Source organism: Coregonus clupeaformis, chromosome 1 (genome assembly GCF_020615455.1).
Source record: "Coregonus clupeaformis isolate EN_2021a chromosome 1, ASM2061545v1, whole genome shotgun sequence".
NCBI lineage: Eukaryota > Metazoa > Chordata > Actinopteri > Salmoniformes > Salmonidae > Coregonus > Coregonus clupeaformis.
Genome location: NC_059192.1, coordinates 66,545,249 through 66,564,694, shown reverse-complemented (window position 1 = coordinate 66,564,694; position 19,446 = coordinate 66,545,249). Strand labels below are relative to the sequence as shown.

General features: G+C 41.2%; 1 protein-coding gene across 1 annotated transcript in view; it reads left to right on the top strand.

Annotated features, from left to right (window-relative positions):
• Window positions 1-19,426, top strand: part of sult1st6 (sulfotransferase family 1, cytosolic sulfotransferase 6) — a 44,907-nt gene extending 25,481 nt beyond the window's left edge. Inside the window, exons 3-7 of the mRNA XM_041884493.2 lie at window positions 3,356-3,453; window positions 3,759-3,885; window positions 14,370-14,464; window positions 16,947-17,127; window positions 19,042-19,426. Coding sequence (XP_041740427.1) covers window positions 3,356-3,453; window positions 3,759-3,885; window positions 14,370-14,464; window positions 16,947-17,127; window positions 19,042-19,154 — 614 coding nt within the window. The 3' untranslated portion in view covers window positions 19,155-19,426. The remainder of the gene's footprint in view (window positions 1-3,355; window positions 3,454-3,758; window positions 3,886-14,369; window positions 14,465-16,946; window positions 17,128-19,041) is intronic.
• The last annotated feature ends 20 nt before the right edge of the window (window positions 19,427-19,446 follow it).

Genomic DNA, 19,446 nt, shown 5'->3' with positions numbered 1-19,446 from the left:
ATGCGTCTCTGTGTGTGGAGTAAAGGTGGTCTAGAGTTTTCTTTCCTCTGGTTGCACATCAGATACATGGGCGACAGATACTAAGACAGAGGATCGCTTTTTGCCTCGCTCGAATGCTTTCTCTGGCGAAATAGATTCAGCCTCTTGCGAATTGAAGGGTAAGTATGAAACACAGATAGACACGAATGAGAAATCATTTTATAAGTTTGTTTATTTTCTTATTGCCATTTTGTAAGATGAATGTCATTACACTTATAGTGTTTGTAGTAGATGTTCCTTTCCATTCAAATGGCGGTGCACAGTGCACTGAATTATTTTGGAGTAGATGAACGTGCGCAGGTAGCCTACTTAACCTACTTTTTGAAGTGATTTGTTTGACAATCAGATGAAAACATCATGACTGGTTGTGTTTATAACACATTAAAAGGTAATACATTCTTACAGTTAAATTACATGTCTTTATTTTACGTGCACACATAGGAGGTCCCTTTAAATAATGGCAGTTTCAAGTGAATTTACTACTGTATGCTAATACCCTTATTTAAAATCCTGACCTTGAATGCAAACACTGTAACAAGACTTTGAATTTATTTATGATTTAGGTACCAAACCTAAGCTGAAACATTTAATGCGTTGAACCATCATAATTCTACTGAAAACCCCCACCTTGCATCGATTAAGGTTCAACATTTTATGGCCCCCCTAAACTGGGTCTGTGCCCCACCTTGGCCACCCCATTCAAAAGGTTCTGAACACTCCACTGACTAGGCCCTCCATGGCAGTGGCGGTCAGTGCCGTTTCAGATGAGGGACGACGATTATTTTTCCATGAGCATGGTCTTATTTCTATTACAGCATATTGGATGACTGTCATTCATATTCCATTCACCCAGTTAAATGTAACAGCGATAGGATTAGGCTACTACATGATACTCATATTTTACCTATACCCATCATGAGGTTGCTACAACCTAGCCTAAGAAAGAAAGCTTACAACGTAGTTGCACACAGGTCGAGACAGACAGTGACACATGGACAGACAGTGATATTCAACACCACCTTGCACACTCTTGCCTGCATCTAGCTGATATTGGGTGTAATCATTAGTCCAACAGTTGCAAACAAGAGTTTCTATTGGACAAATGCAGTTATGTTTATCCCTGTTTTGTTTTGTTTGCTTCTGTTTAAGAAAGGTTTTTCAACTGAATCGGCGGAATGAATACACCCCTGATCACGCGTAAACACAGTTCACAGTGTCATAGCAGCCACGTTGTATTCCTTCTTGCATTAGTAAAACCTAACGCTTACCTTGACTTGGAAGAGTTCCAGTGTTGTGTTGGATAGTCATAGCCAGCTAGCTAACATAGTATCCCTCTGTTTGAGCAGGGTGTTTCAGTAGGCTAAACTAGCTAGCTGCATTTGCTAGCTAAGTAAGTGAAACTGAAAGTGAAAAAAAATTACAATCTTTCTCTCTCTCTCTATTTCTCTCTTGCTTCTCCTTCATTTAGGAATAAATTTATTTGTTCAAAACTGTTAAACTATTTTCTTTCTCTCTCTTTGAGTCAGCTACTCACTTATGCACTGCAGTGCTAGCTAGCTGTAGCTTATGCTTTCAGTACTAGATTAATTCTCTGATCCTTTGATTGGGTGGACAACATGTCAGTTCATGCTGCAAGAGCTCTGATAGGTTGGAGGACGTCCTCCGGCTATACCATGGTGCTACCCTACAGAGTGCTGTTGAGGCTACTGTAGACCTTCTTTGCAAAATAGTGTGTTTTAATAAATTATTTGGTGACGTGATTATATTTAGTATAGTTTTATCTAAAAAGGAAAACTTTGACAGTTTCCTCCTCTGAGGAGCCTCCACTGCTCCATGGAATGAGTTTGACACCCCTGATCGATACTATTTGACTACAAGTAGTAGCCTTCGGTAACAAAGGCAAGCCTGCAGCCCTGCCCCAGGTGGAGTTGGTAGTAATTTGAATATCCAAGTGAGCTGTCAAATCAGCATTTTTTGACAGGTATGTGCCCCAAACCATTCTGTTCTTTCCTAACAGGGCAAGCAGGGACACAGAGAAAATCTGCTTATTAACATTCTTAATTATACTTTTTTGGAAGGACATCTATTACATTCATATTGTAATACATTTTATGTAATATTTCATAGAAATCTGGAACACTGGACAGATACGTTAATAAACAACTATTTTCCTTTTTATTTTCTACAGTTTTCCACTATCAAAATGACAGTTATTTATATAGAAACAGCAAAATTGTATGTTCTGAGTCTATGTCAACGTTTAAGTCACACCAGAAGACCATTATTAGATCTGGAAAAAAACGAACACATTTTGATTTCTGAGTGTAATTTCCCTTTAATTCAAGTGCACACCTAGCAAGAGAGGAATGTGTTTGGCTATGGATGTTTCTGTTATGCTACTGCACATGTGATGGCAGAGTTTCCTAAACAAATGCCCACCCAATTGATACAAATAATAATGCTGTCATTCTGTCAGTGAGGCCTACTTTGTAGTTATCTTTTAAGGTTTTGGGGAAGCCTTTCTGTCTACCCAAAAGACGGTTATCATTAGCATCTCTAACTGGCTACACGAATACGTGGGCACCACACAGACAGGCAGTGGCAATATTGCTGGAAATTAATTGGCAGATGTTGTATTGAATTGACAAAAAAGTGTAAGTAGGAGAACTTTGGTCCTAAAGTCAGTAGGCTACCTTCCAAAATGGAGATTTGTGAGATTTAACGAATCGAGAATGTCACAGTTTTCCTTGGGTTGGGTTTAGATTTCAATCCTGCCCACACAGTATCGCGGCCAGGCACTGCTGGCCACAACCAAATCACAGCCACACTTGTGTTGTAGACAGTGCACACTTTCCAATCGTAGCAGCAGAATCAACCTACAGCCCGCCCATTTCTTTACAAACAGTAGAACTACCAATCGTCGCCAATGTTATGTTGAAAGAACTAGACTTGTTATTTATAAACGGCTTGTGTTTTTTTCCAATTCAAACATCCACACATTTGTGAGCTAAAGTTAGCTTCACAAACACAACTGTCATTCCTTTAGCCAAAGTCATAAATAGTACGGTGGCTCAGGATGTTTGGGATAACTCAACTCTGTTGAGTATAGAGGGTCAAACAACAATAACTGCCAGGGTACGAACATAACAAACATACATAGAAAACAAACATAGCAAACAAACATAACACACCCACATCGAACCACAACCCCAAACTCAAGGCGAGGGACGCAAAAGCCACTGCAATCTAAGAATGACCCATATTTTAACCCTTCAAGAACTCCCTAATCTTTTACTTATCCTATTGCGTCTCCTAGGCTTGAGCCTCCTTAAAAACATGGACCCCCCAAGGGTCATCAAGACCCATCTGCCTTTCCAGTTGGTGCCCGAAGGGTTCTGGAAAAACAAATGCAAGGTAAGATGGAGTACGACCCCTAATTCCCTTTTCATACTACTAAGATGAGCTGTACTGTGCTGGGCTAGTTATGCATCCACCGTGCTGGAAAGGACGATGTGGAGGGAAAATATCAGAGCTAGCACAGTACAGTTCTGGTCAGCATTTTAGTGTGAAATGGTACTAGATTCAGATTTTTTTTTCATGAGTTTGGAAATGGTTTAGAATTAAGTATATATTTTCAGTTAACTTTATCTGAAAAATTATCCATAGAACAGTAAATTACAAACAAAATGCTACACCTTCCCCCCACCATCTTCTTCCAGGCTATCTATGTAGCGAGGAATGCTAAGGACAACCTGGTCAGCTACTACCACTTTGACCGCATGAATCTAACCCAGCCTGAGCCTGGACCGTGGGACGGATACATCCACAAGTTCATGAATGGAGAACGTAAGTAATATAATGTAACTAGCATTTTAATAAATAACTAGCATTTTCATAATGACTAATACCAATGTGGTCCTGAGTAGCTCAGTTGGTAGAGCATGGCGCTTTCAATGCCAGGATCGCTTTGGATAAATGTGTCTGCTAAATGGCATATGATGATTACTATGTTGTTATTCTTGGATGATGGCCAGGTCGCTATGTGCTCAATAGCTTGATGAATTGATTTAGATATACTACTGCAGGGTACTTTGATGCAGATATGTTCAAGTTTATTGTCACATGCACAAGTACAGTGCAATGCTTGATTTGCAAGCTCTAACCAACAGTGCAGTAATTAATATCTAAAATAGTATAACTAATAAAAAATGAAAAATAAATATAATAAAGAAAACATAAGAAATAAGAGAGGAGGCTACTGTATATACAGGATCAGTGCCAATACCAAATGTATAATGTGCAGGGATACTGGAGTAATTTGAGGTAGATACACTACAAAAGTATCTGAACACCCCTTCAAATTAGTGGATTCAGCTATTTCGGTCACACACGTTGCTGACAGGTGTATAAAATGAGCACACAGCCATGCAATCTCCATAGACAAACATTGGTAGTAGAATTGCCCGTACTGAAGAGCATTCAATGTCGCACCGTCATAGGATGCTACCTTTCCAACAATTGAGTTGGGCAAATGTCTGCCCTGTTAGAGCTGCCCTGCTCAACTGTAAGTGCTGTTTTTGTGAAGTGGAAATGTCTAGGAGCAACAATGTCTCAGCCGCGAAGTGGTAGGCCACACAAGCTCACAGAACGGGACCGCCTAGTGCTGAAGAGCGTAGCTCGTAAAAATCGTCTGTCCTTGGTTGCAACACTCACTATCGAGTTCCAAACTGCCTCTGGAAGCAACGTCAGCACAAAAACTGTTCGTCGGGAGCTTCATGAAATGGGTTTCCATGGCCGAGCTGCCGCACACAAGCCTAAGATCACCAAGCGCAATGTCAAGCATCAGCTGGAGTGGTGTAAAGCTTGCCGCCATTGGACTCTGGAGCAGTGGAAATGCGTTCTCTTGAGGGATGAATCAAGCTTCACCATCTGGCAGTCCGACGGACGAATCTGGGTTTGGCGGATGCCAGGAGAATGATACCTGACCCAATGCATCGTGCCAACTGTGAAGTTTGATGGAGGAGGAATACTTGTCTGGGGCTGTTTTTCATGGTTCGGGCTAGGCCCCTTAGTTCCAGTGAAGGGAAATCTTAACGCTACAGCATACAATGACATTCTAGACAATTCTGTGCTTCCAACATTGTGACAACAGTTTGGGGATGGCCCTTTCCATGTTTCAGCATGACAATGCCCCCGTGCACAAAGTGAGGTCCATACAGAAATGGTTTGTCGAGATTGGTGTGGAAGAACTTGACTGGCCTGCACAGAGCCCTGACCTCAACCCCATCGAACACCTTTGGGATGAATTGGAACACTGACTGCGAGCCAGGGCTAACCGCCCAACATCAGTGCCCGACCCCACTAATGCTCTTGTGGCTGAATGGAAGCAAGTCCCCACAGCAATTTTCCAACATATTGTGGAAAGCCTTCCTAGAAGAGTGGAGGCTGTTATAGCAGCAAAGGGGTGACCAACTCCATATTAATGCCCATGATTTTGGAATGAGATGTTCGACGAGCCATGTAGTGTATGTACATGTAGGCGGGGGATTAGGAGAAAGTGACTGGTAGCGGGATTAATCATAGTAAACAGCATGGCAGCAGCACACAATACCCCATAATGTCAAAGCAAAGACAGGTTTTTCGAATTTTTTTGCCTCAATCCTGACTAGTCTCCTAGTGCCTGCCGCTGAAAAACATCCCCTCAGCATGATGCTGCCACCACCATGCTTCACTGTAGGGATGGTACCAGGTCTCCTCAAGACGGGACGCTTGGCATTTAGGCCAAAGAGTTCAATCTTGGTTTCATCAGACCAGAGAATCTTGTTTCTCATGGACTGATATTCTTTAGGTGCCTTTTGGCAAACTCCAAGCGGGCTGTCGTGCCTTTTACTGAGGAGTGGCTTCCGTCTGGACACTACCATAAAGGCCTGATTGGTGGAGTGCTGCAGAGATGGTTGTCCTTCTGGAAGGTTTTCCCATCTCCACAGAGGAACTCTAGAGCTCTGTCAGAGTGACCATCGGGTTCTTGGTCACCTCCCTTACCAAGGCCCTTCTCCCCCGATTGCTCAGTTTGGCCGGGCGGCCAGCTCTAGGAAGAGTCTTGGTGGTTCCAAACTTCTTCCATAGTAAGAGGCCACTGTGTTCTTGGGGACCTTCAATGCTGCAGAATTTTTTTGGTACCCTTCCCCAGATCTGTGCCTCAACACAATCCTGTCTCTGAGCTCTACCGACAATTCCTTCGACCTCATTGCTTGGTTTTTGCTTTGACATGCACTGTCAACTGTGGGACCTTATATAGACAGGTGTGTGCCTTTCCAAATCATGTCCAATCAATTGAATTTACCACAGGTGGACGCCAATCAAGTTGTAAAAATATCTCAACGATGATCAATGGAAACAGGATGCACCTGAGCTCAATTTGGAGTCTCATAGCAAAGGGTCTGAATACTTAAGTAAATAATGTATTTCTGTTTTTTATTTGTAATACATAATAATAATAGGATAATAAGGCTGTAACGTAACACAAATGTGGAAATAGTCAAGGGGTCTGAATACTTTCCGAAGGCACTGTGAGTGTGTGTGTGTGTGTGTGTGTGTGTGTGTGTGTGTGTGTGTGTGTGTGTGTGTGTGTGTGTGTGTGTGTGTGTGTGTGTGTGTGTGTGTGTGTGTGCAAGAGTGTCAGTGTAGGCATGATAGGCGGACATACATGTAAACAGAGCTGAAAGGTGACTGATAGCAGGAATATATAAATACTTATGGTAATATACTAGTGGTAATATATACACTGAATGTACTAAACATTAGGAATGCCTTCTGCCCCCCTTTGCCCTCAGCTTAAATTTGTCAGGGCATGGACTTTACAAGGTGTCAAAAGCGTTCCACCGGGATGCTGGCCCATGTTGATTCCAATGCTTCCCACAGTTGTGTCAAGTTGGCTGGATGTCCTTTGGATCGTGGACCATTTTTTATACACACAGGAAACTATTGAGCTTGAAAAACCCAACCGCGTTGCATACTACCATATGCCATTCAAAGGCCCTTAAATATTTTGTCTTACCCATTCACCCCTATGAATGGCACACATACACAATCCATGTCTCAATTGTCTCAAGGCTGTGTATGGTCTTGCTGACGTTGAGGGAGAGGCTGTTGTCCTGGCACCACACTGCCAGGTTTCTGACCTCATCCCTGTAGGCTTTCTAATCGCCGTTGGTGATCAGGCTGACCACTGTTGTCTCGTCAGCAAACTTGATGATGGAGTTGGAGTCGTGTGTGGCCACACAGTCGTGGATGAACAGGGAGTACAGGAGGGGGCTAAGCACACACCCCTGGGGTGCCCCCATGTTCAGCGTGGCAGAGGTGTTGTTGCTTCCTCTTACCATCTGGGGTCGGTCCGTCAGGAAGTCCACTATGGTGTTGTATGATGTGCTGCATCCTCACATAGATATTCCTCTTTTCTAAGTAGGAGAGGGCAGAGTGGAGTACAATTGAGATTGGATCGTCAGTGGATCTGTTGGGGCGGTATGCAAATTGGAGTGGGTCCAGGGTGTCTGGGATGGTGGAGTTGATGTGTGCCTTGACCAGCCTTTCAAAGCACTTGATTATTACAGATGTGAGTGCTTGCTACAGGGCGGTAGTCATTGTGGCAGGATGCCTTAGCATTTTTGGGAACAGGAATGATGGTAGACGGCTTGAAACATGGGGATTACAGACTGGGACAAGGAGAGTTTTAAAATGTCAGTGAAGACGCATGCCAGCTGGTCTGTGCATGCCCTGAGGACACGCCATGGAATACCATCTCGGCCAGCGGCCTTACGACTGATGACCTTTTTAAAAACCTTACTCAAATCAGCCTCGTAGAGAGAGATCACCCAGTCCTCCGGATTAGCGGGGGCCCTCATGCAGGGCTCTGTGTTGTTTTTGTTGAAGCGTGCATAAAATGCATTGTGTCTGGTAGAGAGGCATCGTTGGGCAGATCACGGCTTCCTTTGTAGTCCCTAATGTACTGGAGCCCCTGCCACATGCTTCTAGTGTCGTAGCCGGTATAATAGGATTCCGCCTTGTTCCGACATTGTCCTTTTCCCGGTTTGATGGCCCTGCGGAGGTCAAAGCGCGTTGTTGTACTCAGCCGTAGTCCAATGCACAAGTGAAGTGGTTGAAATACCATTTAATATCTGGATGAAATGGCATAAGGATAAAGGCTGTAGGTTGTGATATGGCTTCTTAGGGCATTATTCCGACTTGAACTTGGATAATATGCTAGGCTATAAGGCAGTAGTTCCCAAGGGGGGAATGTTTTAGGTGTGAAATTGGGGTCCCTGCTGAAAAAGCTTGGGAACCATTACACCAATTTGATGCCCAGCCATAATGGGCTTATAAGACACTACAGTGAGGGAAAAAGGTATTTGATCCCCTGCTGATTTTGTACGTTTGCCCACTGACAAAGAAATTATCAGTCTATAATTTTAATGGTAGGTTTATTTGAACAGTGAGAGACAGAATAACAACAAAGACGATAATAGATCTAAACCTAGAAAATACAACATAGAAAATACACACAGAAAATACACACCCTGACTCAACAAATACCAGTCCCCAGAGTCAGGGCATGACACCCGTCTGAAGTTTGCCAATGAACATCTGAATGATTCAGAGGAGAACTGGCTGAAAGTGTTGTGGTCAGATGAGACCAAAATCGAGCTCTTTGTCATCAACTCAACTCGCCGTGTTTGGAGGAGGAGGAATGCTGCCTATGAGCCCAAGAACACCATCCCCACCATCAAACATGGAGGTGGAAACATTATGCTTTGGGGGTGTTTTCTGCTAAGGGGACAGGACAACTTCACCGCATCAAGTGGCACAGTGGTCTAAGGCACTGCATCGCAGTGCTAGCTGTGCCACTAGAGATCCTGGTTCGAATCCAGGCTCTGTCGTAGCCGGCCGCGACCGGGAGACCCATGGGGCGGCGCACAATTGGCCCAGTGTCGTCTAGGGTAGGGGAGGGAATGGCCGGCAGGGGATTTAGCTCAGTTCGTAGAGCATGGCGTTTTCAACGCCAGGGTTGTGGGTTCGATTCCCACGGGGGGTAAGAAAAAAATATATAGTAATGTATGCACTAACTGTAAGTCGCTCTGGATAAGAGCGTCTGCTAAATGACTAAAATGTAAAATGTAAATGTAAAGGGACGATGGACAGGGCCATGTACCGTCAAATCTTGGGTGAGAACCTCCTTCCCTCAGCCAGGGCATTGAAAATGGGTCGTGATGGGTATTCCAGCATGACAATGACCCAAAACACACGGCCAAGGCAACAAAGGAGTGGCTCAAGAAGAAGCACATTAAGGTCCTGGAGTGGCCTAGCCAGTCTCCAGACCTTAATCCCATAGAAAATCTGTGGAGGGAGCTGAAGGTTCGAGTTGCCAAATGTCAGCCTCGAAACCTTAATGACGGAGAAGATCTGCAAAGAGGAGTGGAACAAAATCCCTCCTGAGATGTGTGCAAACCTGGTGGCCAACTACAAGAAACGTCTGACCTCTGTGATTGCCAACAAGGGTTTTGCCACCAAGTACTAAGTCATGTTTTGCAGAGGGGTCAAATACTTATTTCCCTCATTAAAACGCAAATCAATTTATAACATTTATGACATGCGTTTTTCTGGATTTCTTTGTTGTTATTCTGTCTCTCACCGTTCAAATAAACCTACCATTAAAATGATAGACTGATCATGTCTTTGTCAGTGGGCAAACGTACAAAATCAGCAGGGGATCAAATACTTTTTTCCCTCACTGTATTTCTTCAAGTGTGTGTGCACACAAAACACAAAACAAAATTATATTTTACAATTCAATTGCATAATAAATAATCATGGCAAGTACAGCTACCACCTTGTCACATCATGCAGTACAGAAAATGCATTTCTCCTTCTCCCCCAGGCTTTGAAATTAAATTGGGCAATATTGAATACGCCCTTTTTTGTATTAATTGTTTACCACATTTTTATTTGTTTTGTTCTTTTTTGTTGGGGGTTACAGGTTCATTATCCATTTCAAATTATAAGTTTATAAAACATGTACCTGTAGGCTGCCACTCAAAATAAAAAACTATCGTAAGAAATAGATACAGAGTTTAAATTATCATAAATTCAGTATAAATATAAAAATTAAATAAAAAATAAGTGGGCCTCCAACCCCAACCTCCCATCCCCTTCCCCCAACCCCACCCAGCCAACATGTCTTCATTCTACCCCCCCATAGGGTTGCTCATCAGTTACCCACCAAAACTGTAACTAGGCCACTCAGGAACATTCAATGTTGTCTTGTTAAGCAACTCCAGTGTACAGTATATTTGGCCTTGTGTTTAGGTTATTGTCCTGCTGAAAGGTGAATTAGTCTCCCAGCAGACTGAACATGGTTTTCCTCTAGGATTTTGCCTGAGCTTAGCTCAATTCCGTTTATTTTTATGTGTGGGGTACAGAGATGAGAAAGTCATTGGATTTGCCCCAAACATAACGCTTTGTATATAGGACATAAAGTTAAATTATTTGACACATGTTTTGCAGTTTTACTTTAGTGCCTTATTGCAAACAGGATGCATGTTTTGGAATATTGTATTCTGTACAGGCTTCCTTCTTTTCACTCTGTCATTTAAGTTAGAATTGTGGAGTAACTACAATGTTGTTGACCCATCCTCAGTTTTCTCCTATCACAGCCATTCAACTCTGTAACTGTTTAAAATGTCACCATTGGCCTCATGATGAAATCCCTGAGCAGTTTCCTTCCTCTCCGGCAACTGAGTTAGGAAGGACACCTGTATCTTTGTAGTGAATGGGTATATTGATACACCATCAAAAGTGTAATTAATAACTTCACCATGCTCAAAGGGATATTCCATGTGTGCTATTAATTTTTCGCATTCGACAAATTGGTGCCCTTCTTTGCGAGGCATTGAAAAACCTCCCTGGTCTTTGTGGTTCAATCTGTGTTTGAAATTAATTGCTCGACTGTGGGACCTTACAGATAATTCTATGTGTGGGGTACAGAGATTAGGTAGTCATTAAATTATCATGTTAAACACTATTATTGCACACAGAGTTAGTCCATGCAACTGATTATGTGATTTGTTAAGCAAATGTGTACTCCTGAACTTATTTATGCTTGCCCTAACAAAGGGGTTGAATACTTATTGACACAAGACATTTCAGATTTTTTTTAAAAACTAATTTGTAAAGATTTCTAAAAACATAATTCGACTTTAACATTAGGGGGTATTGTGTGAAGGCCAGTGACACATTTCAATTTAATCAATTTTAAATTCAGGCTGCAACACAACAAAATGTGATCTGTGGACCATACTTTCTTAATGGCTAGCTCAGAATATGAGCTTTACAAAAGTTGTTTATATATTATAGAAATTAGTCCTTTCGGGAGCCCATATAATTTATTTATAAATCCCATCATTGTATGGTTCAGTAGTTGGGTTTCTCAAGGGACTCCATAGGCCAGCATAGCTGACCTAAGTTGTAAATATATTTTGAAAAAGGATTTGCCTGGTAATGTGTATGTCTTTCAAATTTTAGAATGTTCTCAAAACCTTACTGTCCATGATATCGGCAAGGGTACAGGTGGCACATTTGGACCATTGGGTGGGATGCAAAAGGCCGCCCTCCAGATTGCGAGCCGTTATTGTGAAATATTGGAGTATGGGCATGCCATTTTGATTGAAGTTACATGGTTTTATCTAAGGAAGGAATTATATCTATTCCAAAATATTTAAAATGGGAAGCAATTGGGATTCTATAAGTAGAGGTGGAGTCCTCCATCAGGGTCTTGAGAGGCAATAGGGCAGATATGGGTAGATTCACTTTATAAATTGAGATGGAACTGAATTTGTCTATGATCTTCAAAACTTTTGGGAGGGATTGAGATACATTGTCTACATAAAGTAAGATATCATCATCATATATTGAGATGACGTGATCCGTAGAATTGAGAGATATTGGTGTAATTTCTGTAGGTTGTTGAATTGCCTGGGCCAGGGGCTCTATAGACAATAAAAATTGCAGAGGTGAGATGGGATCACCTTGCCTCCTACTTCTAGTTATTCTGAATGGAACAGAGCAGGTATTGCCTGTTATTACTATGGGTGAGGGATTGGCATATAGTATTTTAATCATATTAATGAAATTGGAGCCAAGTCCCAAATGTTCCAAAACCGACCAAAGATATGAGCATTCTAGTCTATCAAAAGCTTTTTCTGCGTCGAGAGATAGAACTGCCCAAGGAGCTTTGGTTTCTGATGAAGCATGTAAGATATGTAATAGACGATGGAGGTTATCTGACGATAATAGTTTTTTAACAAACCCGCTTTGGTCCAGATGTAAGGATTTGGGTAAGTAAGTTTCGAGACGGGATGACCACATTTTAGAAAATAGTTTAATATCTGTGTTTATCAATGTTAGAGGGCGATAGTGAGAGCACTGGGTGGCTTCCTTACCTTCATTTAATAAAGGTTAAATTAGTGCTGTATTTACATCCCTTCCAAAATAACCTTTGTGAATGGATGTGTTAATAATTTCAAGTAACAGTGGATCTAATTGGTTCCCAATATTAATGTTATCCAATGCCCTTTTGAGTTCATGGAGAGAAATTTGGGGTCCCAGCAAGCCGGCTCCCTCAATTGGGAGAAAATGAGTTCTTAGATCTTTTAAAAAGGCCTCGATCTGTTATGGTGTGGATTTTACAATCAGAGGTGTACAATTCTTTATAGAAACGGGAGCATCTTTGGTTGATTAATTTGGGTTCTGATAGTAATTCACCTCATTCAGATTCAATAGTTGCAATATCCACTAATTGATTGTTACTGTGAAGCTTGTTAGCCAGTAGACGACTAGGTCGATTACCATGGAAGTAATTGTCTAACTCGATGGATGGCAAATTTTGCTCTCTGTCTTATCAATAGATTTAGTTCTGTCTTGACTTTGAAGAGAGTAGTCCCTACCTGGTCTGAAAAAAGTGCTTGTTGAGAACGCTCTAACGTTGTTAATAACTTTTCCAATTCTGATATCTTCTTTAATTTTGATTAATTCAGCCCAGATGCAAATGAAGTTGCATTGTTTTTAATAAAACCTTTAATGGCGTCCCATAAAATCGGAGGATCATCGACTGAATTTGTATCAATCATTGTGAATTATTTAAATTCAGTTTCAAATTGTTCACAGAAAGTAGGATTTTGTAGTAAGGAAACATTAAAGCGCCATCTTGTGGCTCTTTTAGGAGATTCTGAAATGTGTATCAAGCAGTAATAAGCATGATGATTAGATAGGCTCATACTGTATGTCGAACTTACATTTTCTTGATTAAAGAAAGTAGAGGAGTAGATAATAGCACGAAATCGATTCGGGATAATATTTTGTGCCTGTTTGAATAGAAAGTGTACCCTAAAGTATTTTGCTTTGGGTTATGAGCTCGCCAGGCATCAATGAGGTTGTAATCAGAGAGTATTTGTTGGAGAGCCTTGGTTGCCTGTGGATTGTAGTTGGTCTTATTAGATTCGTCCCGCATGTCCAGAATGGCATTCATGCCTGTCCCAATAACCAGTTGGAATTCAGTTAATTCTAACAATATGGTGTTCAGAGAATTAAAAAAACTGAGGATCATATGAATTTGGAGCATACACATTAATAAAGGCAATTTTCTTTCTATTATGGATACATTTAAGGAAAGTGATTCTGCCTTCTTGGTCTTTGCCTTTACCAAGGATGGTGATTTTGAGTTTCTTATGTATTGTTATGATTACACCCTTAGTTTTGTTTGGGGCTGATGAAAAAGCAGCCAGTTTGTACAAATGGTTCTCTATTCTATGTGTGTCCTTTTGGAGGAGGTGTGTTTCTTGGAGCATTGCTATATCAATATGGTTTCTTGCTAGAATATCAAGACAGCTGGAATGTTTGATAGGAATATCAAATTCCACGAGAGAATAGCTAGTGTTGCCTTTGGTTTTCTAAAATCTCATTATTATCTTTCATGTTGATAAGCCCATGGATGGAACAATTCGCCGCTTGACTTTAAAGCTTTGGTCCATACAATCATACACTGATATCCGTTCCAGAGAGGACCTATGCGGTACGCAATGTTAATCAGCGGCATGGGACCCAGCTTCTCCTGCCCAAACAGTTCATAGAAAATAATACGCCCTTTCTGAAAAATAATTCTAGCCTGTGTTTGTCATGGAGCCAGAATACTTTTATGATAGTGCTAATGTAAATGCTGTTAGAATGAGAGTTGGTTGGTTTTGAGTGACTGTGGTTAAACTGTGTATTGTACTCTCCCTCAGTGGCATGGGGGTCCTGGTACGACCATGTGAAGGGTTACTGGGAGGAACGAGAGAAGAGGAATATACTCTACCTTTTCTATGAAGACATGAAAGAGGTAGGGGAGAGCTGCACCAAATGTCCACACACACATGGATGCACGTGCACACTTACAGATGCACACAACACAAAAACTTGCACATATACAGCACTGTCATTTATAAATGTATAGGTTTTAAAGGATTCTCAACAGCTTCTACCCCCAAGCCATAAGACTCCTGAACAGCTAATCATGGCTACCCAGATTATTTGCACTGCCCCCCCACCCCCACCCCATCTTTTTACGCTGCTGCTACTCTGTTAATTATTTATGCATATTCACTTTAACTCTACCCACATGTACATATTACCTCAACTACCTCAACTAGCCAGTGCCCCCGCACATTGACTCTGCACCGCTACCCCCCTGTATATAGCCTCCCTACTGTTATTTTATTTTACTTCTGCTCTTTATTTCTCAACACTTTTTTGTTGTGGTTGTTTTATTTTACTTCTTTATAAAAAAATAAATGCATTGTTGGTTAAGGGCTGTAAGTAAGCATTTCACGGTAATGTGTACACCTGTTGTATTCGGGGCATGTGGCAAATTTGATTTGATTTGATTTATGTGGGAAGCCAGGGTCAGAACTCCCTTATCTGTAGACACATCTCTGCCACACCTCCATTTCTATGATCTCCACCAGAAACGCAGACCTGGCTGGCACATGCGTTTCTCCATGCTTAAATTCAAGGTCAGAATGCGCCAGAGAGGAAAGTGAGTGAAAAAGGAATTAAGTTCAATTTAAGTGCATGTATATCAACTCTGAATCCCCCCTAAAAGCTTTGCACACCTGGATTGTGCAATATTTGCAGATTATTCGGTAACGCCATATTTAGATAGTCCCAAGTAGATGGTTTGTAGATGTTTAATAGATGTTCAATAACTGTCGACAACATTTAAACTAACTGTCTTCTAACCCTAGCCCCAACCTTAACCCTTATCCTAACCCTAAACTTAACCCTTGCCCTAACCCTATCCCTTACCCTAACCCTTATTCAAAACCAAACCGTAACCTTAGCAAGCAGTTGCTTATCAACAGAGTTTGTTGATAGTATGACCATCTGTATATCGTTTATATGGGACTATCCAAATAAAGTGGTCCTCTGTAGCTCAGCTGGTAGAGCACGGCGCTTGTAACGCCAAGGTAGTGGGTTCGATCCCCGGGACCACCCATACACAAAAAATGTATGCACGCATGACTGTAAGTCGCTTTGGATAAAAGCGTCTGCTAAATGGCTAAAAGTGTGACCGATTATTCTTGGCAAAATTCTTCAAGCTCTGTCTAGTTGTTAGGGATCATTGCTTGGCAGCAATTTTCAAGTCTTGCCATAGATTTTCAAGCAGATTTAAGTCAAAACTACAAATAGGCCACTCAGGAACATTCACTGCCTACTTGATAAGCAGCTCCATTGTAGATTTTGCCTTGTGTTTTGGGTTATTGTCAGCCTGGCTGACACGACCCACGTGGTGCACAGCGAGGGAGAGCTGAGACCCACTGTGGTCTGGACAGGGACTGTTTGTTTATGCAATATTCACCTAGAAATTGAACCAAGTTTGATTGGTTCTCTCAACAACAACAAAAATTCCATGGGTTTTCTAGTTAACGCCTCTTGATGTTTGTATTTGAAAATACAACAGTTGTATTTTAAGGGGGCGGAACTCAGAGGCTGTGTGTGGCTGTCCATGTGGATGTTTGAGTAAGAAAGACACAGAGGAGAACCAACCAGTAAAAAAGCACAGCCGCCTCATTATTGACACATCATGCCGACAACATCAAGAAGCCTTTCCAGACTCTGAAGTACATGAGGACTTCAAGTTTGGTGTCAGCCAGACTAGGTTATTGTCCTACTGAAAGGTAAATTCCTCTCCCAGTGTCTGGTGTAAAACAGACTGAAGCAGGTTTTTCTCAAATATTTTGCCTGTGCTTAAATCTTGTTTATTTTTATCCTGAAAAACTCCCCGGTCTTTGCCCAGGTAAAGCATACCCACAACTAGCCCAAGATGTACTGTTAAAGGAGTGTAGGCTAATTAAAGGACAGGTAAACTGGCTCTGGCAGCCAGCCAAAACAGCCAAATACTCCATCTAAACGTGAATCGATTCTGAATTGTGATACAGTTCTAGAAACATAAGGTTCTCTACTTTCATAGGGCCTACTGAATTTATTTCAATTGACTAACTCAGTCAAATCTTTTAAATTGTTGCATGTTGCGTTTATATTTTTGTTCAGTGTAAATCCATTTCAATCCCACTTTGTAACACAACAAAATGTGAAAAAGTCCAAGGGAGGTGAATACTTATTATAGGCACTGTATACACACCAGTGGAGGCTGGTAAGGGGAGGATGGCTGGAATGGAATGTGTTTGATACTGTTCCATTTATTCCGTTACAGCCATTACAATGAGCCCATCTTCTGATCAGACAGACAGACAGACACATGCATGCACGCACGCATGTACACACACTAAGACAACCCCCCTCATTATTTGTCTTCCTCACAGAATCCTCAGCGAGAAGTGGAGCGCATCATGTGCTACCTGGATCTGTCGCTCTCTGATGATGTCATCAGCCGCATTGTGGAGCTGACTTCCTTTGAGACCATGAAGGAGAACCCGATGACCAACTACTCCTTTATCCCCAAACCAGTCTTTGACCAGTCCATCTCCTCCTTCATGAGAAAAGGTCTGCCTCCCTCTATCTACTATTAATACATATGTGATTTATCTGAGTCTGTGGCAGATTGCACACTGCAGTGGCTCCCCCTAGCTGTCTTTATATATATGATCAACCTGAACTCAGGGGTAGACGTAACATAGTAAACGAAAATCTGGGACACTCAAATTAGTATTATATGTTATGTTTGGTATGGTATGAATTAATTTGTGGTTGTCCATCATCCATTTCGTATGATATGTTATGAATTGCAATTTGTACAATATGTTTTACGAATTTGCAATACGTATGCTATGTTACAAATTTCAATTTGTTATGGCTAACGTTAGCTAGGTGGCTAACATTAGGTAGGCTAGGGGTTAGGGGTTAAGGTTAGGGTTAAGTTAAAGGTTAAGGGAAGTGTTAGCTAACATGCCAAGTAGTTGCAAAGTACCTAAAAAGTAATAAGTGATTGCAAAGTTGCTAATTAGCTGAAATGCTAAAGTTGTCTGTGATGAGATTAGAACACTCAACATTTGTGTTGCTAGGCGTTCACGTTGTACGCCCACCCACCCTCCTTTTGGGTTGTTAGAGTTTTGCGTTATATGCCCATCCATCCACCACCGACCAACCACCCTCCTTTCATTTTTGCCTTAAGTAACATTCTGTCTTATATAACCATACCAAACGTAAAATATCATACTAATTTGAGTGTCCCGGATTTTTGTTTACTATGTCACGTCTAGTCCAGGGTTTCCCAAACTCGGTCCTGGGCCGCGCCAGCTTGTAGTCCTAAAACCCGGAAATGAGCTACTTCTGGTTCGTTCAGCCATCCTTATAGGAAAATTGAATGGCGAAGGAATACGGTTTTGGAATAAATGCAGAAAATAAGGTCTGAGGTTAACACAGGCTTAGGAGATCCTACACGTTTTGTTCTATGAGATTATAGTAGTCAGTTAACATGACCTTTATGAATTATTATGAAGCCTTTATGTGCTTTATCTTTTTTCTTTAATTACATACATTCTTCAAAATTCACAAAAAAGTGACATTAGCTGATTCAAATTCTCATAGAACAAAACATATAAGCTCTCCTAAGCCTGTTTTTACCACAGACCTTATTTTCAGTGTTTATCCAAAACACCATTCATTTTCTCCGTAGGCTTTGTCCAACTAACCATGGCAGAGTTAGTGCCTACAAAAAGACGCCATTACTATTTCTCTCTATAGTTACTCTGAGCATGTTATGTATTAACTGCCTTGGACAGTTGTTTATTAGAGTAAATTCACTCTATCAATACATTGACTATTTCAGTATGATAGGGCAAAATTGTTTTGTTACAGTCTAACGCTATGTAAATGCTTGAGTTGAATAGTACTATATGTACTATTCACTGGAATTTTTCCTTCAATTGTCCAGTAACCTCTTCATACACTGCAAAGGTGTGATTTGTTATTGGCTCCTTATCTTTGGTGCACTAAAGGCCCAACCAGGCTGAATTCCAGTCTGTTTAGGCTCTAAAGATCTTATCACTCATAGGCTGTGAGAACTGGTTAGAAGCTGCTTTTGTTTGTATAATGCTTTAAGGGAGTAAAGCTAAGTACCCCTTATCTCTAATGTAAACTTGCCTCCCTCTTGGAGGGGTAAGCAATTTTTTGTGTAGGTGAAGTATATAAATTACTGTGTAATTTGTAAATGTTTAAGTTACTCTCTGGTTTCATCTGGAGGGTAAGCTTCCCTGCAATTGCTTGAATAAACTCTTATTGCTGATAAATGAGTTCTGCCTGATTCCTGGACGGAGTTTTTCTCAACAAGTATATTGACTATTTCAGTTTATTTCGGTACATTAACTATTTCAGTGTATTGACTATATCAGGATATTTAGTATTTCAGTATCTGAGTATGTTGTACGAATGACTAAATCTCTTCTTGTTTTCTTTCAGGTGTAGTAGGTGATTGGACCAACCATTTCTCCCCTGCCCAGAAACAACTGTTTGATGACGACTACAAAAGACAAATGAAGGATGCAGACATCCCTTTCCGGACTGACATCTAGCAGGATTTTCCTCTCTCTATTTCCAACACAATGCAACTGGGCAGACTTTCACCATATGAGGTCAGAATCACTAACAGTTGAAAATATTCCAATGTTGTGGGATTTGTGAGAAGCCAAAGGAAAGTATCAAACACCCATGATTGCTTAGATGTACACCATTTATTTGAATGTTTGTCTGCTTATGCAGATGTCCTGTTGAGAGTGAATAATTGATTTTTGTCTTGAAAATCAGCCCTTTGTTAAAAATAGTCAATAAAATGTGCTTCACAATGCATCATTTGTAGTGATCACT